Source organism: Passer montanus, unplaced genomic scaffold (genome assembly GCF_014805655.1).
Source record: "Passer montanus isolate IOZ18808 unplaced genomic scaffold, ASM1480565v1 scaffold62, whole genome shotgun sequence".
Lineage (NCBI taxonomy): Eukaryota > Metazoa > Chordata > Aves > Passeriformes > Passeridae > Passer > Passer montanus.
In genome coordinates this window covers 759,804-770,309 of record NW_024371260.1, presented here as the reverse complement: position 1 = coordinate 770,309, position 10,506 = coordinate 759,804, and the positions used below count along the sequence as shown (strand labels likewise).

The 10,506-nt window shown below is 54.2% G+C and overlaps 1 protein-coding gene across 1 annotated transcript; it reads left to right on the top strand.

The window, feature by feature from the left end:
- The first annotated feature begins 1,372 nt into the window (after window positions 1–1,372).
- On the top strand, window positions 1,373–10,392 carry CA6 (carbonic anhydrase 6). The gene is made up of 8 exons (XM_039727516.1): window positions 1,373–1,771; window positions 4,879–5,027; window positions 5,738–5,833; window positions 6,191–6,257; window positions 6,710–6,867; window positions 8,268–8,391; window positions 8,790–8,888; window positions 9,396–10,392. The coding sequence occupies exons 1-8, from the start codon at window positions 1,414–1,416 to the stop codon at window positions 10,007–10,009; spliced, it is 1,665 nt and encodes a 554-aa protein (XP_039583450.1). The 5' UTR covers window positions 1,373–1,413; the 3' UTR covers window positions 10,010–10,392.
- The last annotated feature ends 114 nt before the right edge of the window (window positions 10,393–10,506 follow it).

Here is a 10,506-nt window from a genome sequence, read left to right as displayed (position 1 = left end):
AAGTCCAAGTAGTTTTTGAGAGCTCTGAATTTTTCAAAGGATTCAAATCTCTCCCATTGAAAATCTCTCTCCCATAGATTTTCAGTGATGGGGGAAGGTGTGGAAAGCAAAATGCTTTGAATGCTAAGGCTCAGGGGTGTGGAGTGCTTTTAAACCCCGTCTCCACTTTTCAGAGGAGCACAGTGTCTGCAGGTTTGACTTCTAGCAGGGTTGTGAGTGCTGTGCCCTTCTGAAAGGCAGCGCTGTGCGTGCCCTCTGCCGTGGTCCTTGCTCTGCAGAGGGGAGCAGCTGAGGCTGGGCTGGCTGTTCCTGCTTACAAAGCCCTGTTGTACCCCCACGTGCAGCGAGCAGCTTTTCAACCCATTCATGAGGAATGAATGCACAGGAAGAGCCGTGCCGGGGTCACACAGACCCGAGGCCATCAGCGCTGGCCCTGGGGGGACCTGTCCCCTCATGGGGACAGCTTAGCCAAAGGGCCACAGAGCCAACCTGACTGTCCTGCTGGGGCTGGGGGAGGAGAGGGGCAGGAGGGCTGCTGGCACGGGATAAAACCAGCATTTGGGCTTTCTGAGGGGTTTTTAACCAGTCCCCCTCTCTTGCTGCAGGTACCACACAGACATGCTGATGGCAGCGCTCCTCCTGCTCCTGGCACCCCTCAGCCGCTGCCACGAGGTGTCCTGGACATACCAAGGTAAAAACGGGGCTGCTCTGGGGCTGCTGCTGCTGCTGGACAGGCTCCCTGCCCTTCTGTGCTGTCCCTTCGTGAGAGGTCACAGGGCAGCTCATTCATTCCACTTCATTGATGCCTCGGTGTCATGAAAGTGATTCTCCTCAATGTCACCTCTTTTTACTCCTTTGTGTGGTTAGGACACATTGTCAGGGTTGGCAGCACAACGAGGTTCAAACAATGGGGGAAATCTTTAGGATGTGTTAGAAGAAAAGCTGCCCTTTGGATGATCCTGCAAGGAAAAGCTTTAAATACTGCCTGCTTCTTATTTTATTGTCATATCTCAGGCAGTACAGAGCACTAAGAAGTACTTATTTAGGTATTTATAATTTTTTGGGTGAAATTTTATCTAAATTTCATTTGTGTCAGGGAGTTGTTTGCAGAGCTCACTGAAGTAGGTGTTAATCCTTTCATGATCTTCAGTGGGCTAAGTTAAAACAAAGGATATTGCTGAAGAGTTGCAATATTGCAATTGCTCTCTCCCTAGTTAAAAATAGCTAATTGCTGTCAGTTCCTGATCCCAAGCTGAGCCTTCCTGCCTATTGCCCTGATCCTATTCACGGCACTGGTTAAGAAGGCAATTCCACACCTCTGGCAGCTGGCACCCATTTAAATCCCCATTTCCATGTAAACACCCTCCTCTTTTGGTGGATTCAGCCTCCAGCCATCACCGAGCCGCTGCTGCAATGCAGGCTTCTTCCTTTGCAGCACAGTTGTCCTGCAGACACCATAATGTGCATTTTCACTCTGGGGAAGGCAAAGCAACCTGTTATGGCTGCAGCTCCTGGCGTTCCAATAATGAGATTGGCCTTTCCTGCTGGCAAACAGCACACCCCTGTCACCCGCCTTGCCTCCCTCCAGGAGAAGGAGAGCTGGATGAGGAGCACTGGGCACAGCACTTCCCAGACTGCGCTGGCAAGCAGCAATCCCCCATTGACATCCAGAGGAGGAAAGTGAGGTTCAACCCCCTGCTGCAGCTGGAGCTCGGTGGCTACGATGGGCCCTTGCAGGGCCAGCTCAGGATGACCAACAACGGCCACTCTGGTAAGGCTCAGGGCCCTGCAGGAACAGACCTTTTGTTTCAGCTGTGGAAATGCATCCCCAGACAGTGCCCTTGTTTTGAACTCACCTTACTTTGCCATCCCACTTCATTCTGCTCCCTTAGGGTCGCCGTTTTCCTCAGTCACGCAGGAAAGCTCTCCAGAAATGCATAAATAAATCAGACAAATAAAGGCAGTTAGGGTTCTGCAAGGTATTTTCTCTGTTGGACATGAAAAGGGGATAAAATGCAGCTGGAGAATTCCAGATTGATCCTTTCCTTTAATGTGCTGCAAGACAACAGGAGAGCAGCAGTGAGTGGTATTTGGGGCACATCGACTCCTCTGCTTTCAGAAAAATGCATCTTTTGGCCTGTGCATGAATCAGAAGTGACAGGAATGGAACCTTTGCCTGCCAGGTTTGCTGGGATGTGGGTCACCCTAAGTACAACACAGAGGAGGATCCCTCCCTCACCAGAGGACTGGAATTTTGGGGCTCAGGAAAGGAGAGTGAAGCACAGCACATGTTAAAAGCCCGGCCTTTGGCTACACAGCTCCAGGGCAATGCTTATAATTGAGGAGATCCCAGATCCCCCTGCTGCAATCTGTAATTCATTGCCTAAATAATTCATCAGCTGGTGCTGCTGGGATAACGCCTTTGGACTACAGATGAGCAGTGAGAGAATTTTCTAATGGCTGCAGGGGAGAGAGGGTGAGCGCTTTGGGGAGGTGTTGGGCACATAAAGCTGTCTGGGTCCTGCCCAGCAGCTCTTTCTCCTGCCTGCAACAAAGAGAGGAACCCGGCGTGAGGGCAGGGCAGTGGAGGGCTGAGGGACAAAGTGCCAGCAGTGAAGACTGCTGTGATTGTGCTCCTGAAAACTCCAGCTCCTTTTGTGTGGCCCTCACCAAGTCAGCGTCCAGCCCGGAGCTCTCTGTCAGCACTACTGCCCTGCCTGCCTAGACATTAATTCTTGCAGGTTTAGCTTTTTTGACTGCATGTGTGTATTTGCCCGTGCTTTTGTTAACTTCCCAACAATGCTTTTCTGAAGCGGGGCAGTTTCCTAAAGCACAAAGACAAACGACTGTGCCTATTCACAGCTCCTGTGAGTCAGGCTGGGCTTTTCTACTGGCTTCAGTGAGATGGGACAGGGCAGCAGAATCTCTCAGGAAGAGCACTCAGCACATCTGAAAGGGACAGGGAGGGATTTATCAGCAGGACTCTCCTTACAGGCTCTCAGAACCAAACCCTAAATGTCTCACCCAGGAAACCAGGTTCATTTTTTCTGTAGGGCTGTAAAATCCCACCTGAAAATGCCTGTTTGCTGTGGTGTGAGTGCTCACACAGACAGCCTGGGCTTAACAAAGCCTTTTCTATTTGCACTTTCTTTTTCTTTTAAAGAAAGTCGGTCCTCCAGCTGGTAGTGAGGACAAGGGACAAGCAAGATTTAAATGTCAGCCATGTGTGAATCCTCCTCCAGGAGCAGATTTAACTGGGAGCTGCAGCGTGCCCATTAGCTCGCAGGGCCGGGCAGGCTGGCTGTGCTGCTGTCCTGCAGGCAGGGATGGCCAGAGGCCAAGCTGCAGGGCAGCAGCTCTGGGGAAGGCTCAGCTCACTCCCCCTGCTCAGCCCAGCTGATTCTCCACGCCTGGCAGAGCCAGGGCAGGAGGGAGGCACTGCCAGCTCGGAGCAGTCACACTCCCCACTCACGCTCCACGTGGGAGAAAAGCAGAAGCAAACCAGGCTGCTCCCCACCTTGTGCTTGCAGCAAATATTTGCCTAGAATATCTTAGAGGAGCCTTAAGCTTGTTAGAAACTCACAGCACAATTCCCTGGCTGTGTTTTGTAGAAAGTAGAAACCCTGGTGAGGTACTTGAAGTAAATAACCCTCATTATGGAAGGCAGTCAGCAGGGAACTCATGAAAAAGGTAGATTATGTTATCCCTCCCACTCTAGAGCCTTTGGGATATTAAAAGGAAACATGCTTTCGTCTTGTCTGCCTATAAACAGCTCACAAACAAAAGAAACTCCTCAGAAACCCAAACTATGACTAATTAATAATATGTTGTGCTGCATGTTGCAAGGATAGTTGCTAGTTTTTGTAACATGCTGGGGGCTTTCATTTAGATGAGGCAATTCACTTGCACTCCTAGATTTATTAACATAATCTATGATTTCTGGCAGTGAACTAGCAGCAAGACAAAGGGTTTGTGACTTCTCCTTGGCAAGGAGAAGAGAAGAGGTTTGTCTCCACAAACCCTTCAGCACTGACACAGCCTTTTCAAACCTACAGGGCGTTCCCAGAATGGCTGGGCCTCACTGGGAATTGTGATAGCAGCTGAGCCCACTGGCTGTGTTGATTCCTGTTCCCCTTTTCTGCCTTGGAGAGGAAGTGGTTAACAGACCTGTGCCAGATGTGCTGAGCTGAGCATTAAAGCTTTCACTAATGCCTGCTGCCCAAGGCAGAGCTCTCAGGGGGAGAAGGGTCTGCAGGCACAGCTGGGATGCCCAGCCCTGCTTGTGCCCGGTGTGCTGCACCAGCCTGAGCCCAGGAAAGCTTTCAAGCACAGCCAGCTTTAAAGGTCACTGTTTTCCTCCCACACCGGGGTGGTGACTGTGCCTGCTCCTTCCAGGAGGTGCCACTGGAGTTATGATATTTTATGAAAAATCCTTTCTTAGGATTTTTCCCCTCCTGAGAGCTGAGTGCTTCAGGAAATAAATTAAACAATAACTATCTGCTGCTGTGGAATGCAACAGGTGCATCTTCCATTGGTCCATGTGGATGCTTTCAATTGATGATCAATCACTGCCCCCTGTGCCAAGGCTGTGAGCAGTCACAGGATTTTGTTATGCATTCTATTCTATTCTATTCTATTCTATTCTATTCTATTCTATTCTATTCTTGTTCTTTGTAGCCTTCTGATCATCTTCTCTCTCTGTTCTTTTAGTATAGTTTTAATGCAGTATTTTAATGTAATATATAAGATAATAAATCAGCTTCTGAGAACAATGGAGTCACACTCGTGTCCCCACACTTGGATGATCCATCACAACAGTGCCACCACAGGGACGGGCAAGGCTGCACCCCTGCTGCCCCCAACCCTGCCATTTTCCAGTTCAGATCGATTTGCCACCCACCATGAACATCTCCAGAGGGCTCCCGGGTGTCTACACGGCTGTGCAGATGCACCTGCACTGGGGCGGGCTGGACCTGGAGAGCAGCGGCTCCGAGCACACCATCGACGGCATGCGCTACTTCGCCGAGGTTGGGGGGCAGGGGCAGGGGGCTCTGGGCTCTCGGGGAAGGGGCTGCATCCCCAGGGCATGCAGGGAGCCAAGGGGGGGAGCAGGGCAGTGGGAAAGGGGGGCTGCATCCCCAGAGCCTGCAGGGAGCCAAGGAGGGGAGCAGGGCAGTGGGAAAGGGGGGCTGCATCCCCAGGGCATGCAGGGAGCCAAGGGGGGGAGCAGGGCAGTGGGAAAGGGGGGCTGCATCCCCAGAGCCTGCAGGGAGGGGAGCAGGGCAGTGGGAAAGGGGGGCTGCATCCCCAGAGCCTGCAGGGAGGGGAGCAGGGCAGTGGGAAAGGGGGGCTGCATCCCCAGAGCCTGCAGGGAGGGGAGCAGGACAGTGGAAAGGGGGGCTGCATCCCCAGAGCCTGCAGGGAGGGGAGCAGGACAGTGGAAAGGGGGGCTGCATCCCCAGAGCCTGCAGGGACGCAAAGGGGGGAGCAGGGCAGTGGGAGGGCTGAGCCTGATGGTGCTGGCACAGAAAACTCCAAGAAAAGCCATGGCAGGAGCACTCGTGTCCTTCAGAGGCGTTCCCCTGTGTGTCAGCACAAACCTGTTAGACCAAAGGTCCCTTTGGCCTGGCACAAACAGCACGGACTGGGGTGGTGGCTGTCCCTTCGGTGTGTCCCTCTAAACACGCAGGAGCCATTCATCACTCCTTGCTAAGTGACCCCATCTCTCTCCTGGCAGCTGCACATTGTCCACTACGACTCTGCTAACTACTCCAGCTTTGAAGAAGCCAAAGACAAGCCCCAGGGGCTGGCTGTGCTGGCCTTCCTGTACACGGTAGGTGTGACCCAGGCTGGGGGCACTGGCTGAGCTAGAACCCCCCTCAGACAGGAGCAGCCCAGGCCAGGTTTGTACAGCTGCCCCAAGAGATGGGGTCTGGCACCTCCTCAGGGGGCTGTGCTGCTTCCCCTGGGCCATCTGGGCTTCACACAACACCAGCCAACCCCTGGGAGCCCCAGAAAACTGCCCCTTAAGTAGTATTTTATATATAAATATAAATATAAATATAAATATAAATATAAATATAAATATAAATATAAATATAAATATAAATATAAATATAAATATATATATATATATGTATCTCCCATATGTGGGTCCCACCTTTTGATCAAGTGTCTGTGCTGTGTTTAGGATGGGCACTTTGAGAACACCTACTACAGTGAATTCATCTCCAAACTGGCACGGATCAGGTTTGCAGGTGAGACCTGGGAGTGCCTATCTCTGTCCCTGGCGTGCTCCCAGCCTGTGTGTGCACTCTGGCTCTGGGAACAGACATTTTCCTGCTGCTGTGCTGGCAGAGCATCCTCAGCTCCAGCCCAGGGCTGTGGGGAAGGTGCTCAGGGCAGCAATAAATGCATTCCTGGGGGTCTGTGCAGCACCAAATATCAGCTTCCTGCAGCCTGCACAGCCCCTGGTGCCTCCTGGAGCACCCCAGGGACTGGCAGAGTGCTGAGAGCAGCTGCCCAGCACCCCCAGGACCCAGAGCTGTCTGAGTGACACACCCCAGACCCAGAAAGGGCCTTTCATGCCCCTCCATCTCCACCAGTGGAGATGGGCCAGTGCTGTGGGCAGAGATTTGCCAGCCCCAGCTCTTCCACCTCTCCCTCCCCTCCCCATTAAGTGCTGGTACCATCTCTGCTTCCTTTGGAGGTCAGTCAACAACGCTGAGCTCTCTGGACATCCAAGCCATGCTGCCAGAAAACCTCTCACACTTCTACAGGTACCAGGGCTCCCTGACCACCCCGCCCTGCTCCGAGAGCGTCATCTGGACCATCTTCCACTCCCCAGTGCTGCTGTCACACACCCAGGTCAGCGCTGCCTCTCACCAGCTCCTCCTCCCTCTGAACGTTCTCCTTTTTTGTCCTCCAGGGATTTTGGGCACAGGGCACCTTTCCCACAGAGCTTTTGGGGGGATTCCTGAGCAGCTGAGTTACAGGTGGCTGTCATTCTGCATGGCAGCAGGTGACAGAGGTCTGGTGGCTGACAGCAAAACTGCTCAGCTCAGCCCTGAAGCACTAGAAAAAAGGAAGAGACCAGGGAGAATTAGCAAGGCAAAAACTACTGCAAGAGAGTCTCCCTGAAAAAAAACCTAATCAAAAAAACTACCAAAATAGAACCATTCATAACATTAAAATAATTACAGAATAATTGGCAGGTTTTAGAAGGTATTTCAGGGTGTTTCCTGTGTCTAGACTCACACTGAAAGTAATCCTTTAAAGTTAATAAATAATAAAGAAGCATCAGAAACATTCTGCACTGCACTGCAGGGCCGGGCACAGCTACTGTCCCCATGCCCTGAGTGATGTCCCTGTGCCCTCTGTGATGTCCCCATGCCATTCTGCACTGCAGCTCCAGGCAGAGCTGCCGTCCCCATGCCCTGAGTGATGTCTCCATGCCCTGTGTGATGTCCCCACACCACCGTGCCCTGTGTCTGTCCCTGTCCCTGTGTGATGTCCCCATGCCGTGAGTGATGCTCTGTGTTTGTCCCTGTCCCTGTGATGTCCCCATGCCCTGAGTGCTGTCCCCATGCCCTGAGTGATGTCCCTGTGCCCTGTGTGATGTCCCTGTGCCCTGTGTGATGTCCCTGTGCCCTGTGTGATGTCCCTGTGCCCTGTGTGATGTCCCTGTGCCCTGTGTGATGTCCCTGTGCCCTGTGTGATGTCCCTGTGCCCTGTGTGATGTCCCTGTGCCCTGTGTGATGTCCCTGTGCCCTGTGTGATGTCCCTGTGCCCTGTGTGATGTCCCTGTGCCCTGTGTGATGTCCCTGTGCCCTGTGTGATGTCCCTGTGCCCTGTGTGATGTCCCTGTGCCCTGTGTGATGTCCCTGTGCCCTGTGTGATGTCCCTACTCCACCATGCTCTGTGTTTGTCCCTGTCCCTGTGATGTCCCCATGCCCTGTGTGATGTCCCCATGCCCTGAGTGCTGTCCCCATGCCCTGAGTGATGCCCTGTATTATGTCCCCATGCCCTGAGTGATGTCCCCATGCCCTGAGTGATGTCCCTGTGCCCTGTGTGATGTCCCTACACCACCATGCTCTGTGTTTGTCCCTGTCCATGTGATGTCCCCATGCCCTGAGTGCTGTCCCTACACCACCATGCTCTGTGTTTGTCCCTGTCCATGTGATGTCCCCATGCCCTGAGTGCTGTCCCCATGCCCTGAGTGCTGTCCCCACCCCGCCGTGCCCTGTTTGTCCCTGTCCCTGTGGCAGGTGCAGCTCCTGGAGAACACCCTGCTGGACTGGCACAACCGCACCCTGCGCAACGACTACCGGCACGCGCAGCCGCTGCGGGGCCGCGTGGTGGAGGCCTCCTTCCCAGCCCAGCAGGGCCAGGGTAGGCCCAGGGGACACCGGGGGACAGACACCCCTGGGAGGGTGTGACACTGCCAGCCCTGGGGCTGGACGGGCTGGAATCGCCTGTCTGGGAGGGCAGTGTTCCTGTTTGGGTGGAGGTGTCCTGTGTGCCTGGCACCCCTGGTTTAAGGTGTGTGCCAGCCCTGCCCGCTGAGTGCCACACCTGCAGGGTGGCTGGAGCTGCCTGGCACCACGTCAGGACCCTCAGCTGGGGTGTGTGTGGTGCATGGAGCGGGTGGGAACAGCTCTGGGCGGGCACACAGAGGAGAGGAGCTGCACTTTGGAGCTGCACTTTGGAGCGCAGCTTTTGCTGCAGCTACAAAATGCAGCCTGTGCAGGTCCCAGCCCTCTGTAAATGCAGCTCTCTGATTGCTCCAGCACAGTGCCATGCAGAGGAATTCACCCTCAGGCTGGATCAAATCCAGATGCAGCTCCAGGACATCAAGACTGAGTTGCTGAATGGGCTGAGCCCCACAGGTAAGAAGCACAGGCTGAGTCCAGCTCACCTGGTGAGATGAAGAGCCCTGCTGAGCTTGGTGGCCCAAGTCATTGACAGGTTTGGTACTGGCACACCCAGGTAGAATTTTGTGCCATGTCTGGGCCTGCTGATGGAAACCCTTCACCATCATCAAGGCCAGCCCTAAGCCAGCTACTCCCACAGCAGCTGCAGCTCTCTCCTGCCACATGGGAGCACATATTTACAGACAGTCGAAATGCTCAGCTCAAGTTCCCCCAGGAAAAATAACCATCACCTCTATTTTATACAACATGAGAACAGAGAAGGATGGAGGGAAAACCATGACTTTCCCAAACATTTGGGTGGGGGAGCTCATCTTGTCACCATTGCAAACCCCTTCCCTGCTGGCACAACACTCAGCAGTAAAACCCCCAGACTGCACAGCCCTCCCAGCTCTGCGGGTATTACCCTCCAGAATTTGGGCTTGCTTACAGCAAATGTAACTGCTGCCTTTTGGGTTCTTTCAGGTACGAAATCCAGCACCTTCCCAGCTTTCTACTTCCCCGTGGAAAGCATTGAGAGCTTTGTGGAGGTTCATCCCCTGCGTGCTGTGTCTCTGCAAGCCTTCACGCTGTGCTTCTGGAGCAGATCCCAGCCCGCCGGCACCCACACCGTCCTGTCCTACTCCACTGGGGAGAGCGACCACGAGCTGGTGGTGACCGTGGGCACGGAGCTGGGGCTCTGGGTAGGAGGCCACTTCCTGAGCTTCCCCCTGCAGCAGGAGGCCCAGGGCTGGCTGCACCACTGCGTGACCTGGGCGTCCCCCGAGGGAACGGCCGCGCTCTGGCTCAACGGGGCAGCTGGCAAGGCCAAGAGCGTCCAGAAGGGCTACGTGAGCCAGCCTGGGGGCACCCTGGTGCTTGGCAAGGACAGGGACGCCCTGCTTGGCACGTTCTCCAACGGGTTTGCAGGGTGGCTGAGCCAGGTGAACCTGTGGAGCCGGGTGCTGGGCGCCGCCGAGGTTCGGGCGCTGGCGCTGTGCAGGGCAGGGCAGCCCACGGGGGATGTCATAGCCTGGGGACAGACCCCCATGGCCCTGCTCGGGGGGGTGCTTCTGCTGCCTGACACCAGCTGCCAGTGAGCACAGGGCAGCCAGAGAGTCTGAACTGCTTGTTGGGGAAAGTCAGAAAAGCTGAGGTGGTTTGCTTGCTCCTGCTCCTGCTCTGTGGGCTCACTGTGCACCTCCTGGTGCTCTTTCCCAAGAGACCAAAACCTCCATCTGTGAGACAAAAGCAATGAACTGCAGAATCTGGCACAATCCAGCACCCTGAGCTGTTACATCCCTTCCATGGGGTTGATTTAGATCCCCATACACAGATTTTTTTTCATGCCAAGGAGCTCCTTCTGGTCAAAGGAGCTTTCTCAAATAAAAGTTCTCTCCCATCCCTCACCTGTCTCAGTTTCTCACCATCTTCCCTGCTTGTCTCTCCTGTTTGTCACCACCAGCCCACCACCCCCTCCCTTGCAGTCATATCCCCAGGAGAGTGGATGTGGGGCTCGGCAGGGCAGGTCCCAGGACAGCTCCTGTGCCATCCCTGTGCCTTGGCCTGTGGCACAACTTTGCCTTCTTTTTGCAGT

What these genes read in the sequence shown, in the direction of transcription:
- CA6 (XM_039727516.1), top strand. Translation starts at nt 1,414, where the DNA reads ATGCAGGCTTCTTCCTTTGCAGCACAGTTGTCCTGCAGACACCATAAT. An exon ending in CCCAGCCCAGCAGGGCCAGG is followed by an intron (nt 8,392 to 8,789) that starts GTAGGCCCAGGG and finishes TGATTGCTCCAG; the next exon opens with CACAGTGCCATGCAGAGGAA. An exon ending in GAATGGGCTGAGCCCCACAG is followed by an intron (nt 8,889 to 9,395) that starts GTAAGAAGCACA and finishes GGGTTCTTTCAG; the next exon opens with GTACGAAATCCAGCACCTTC.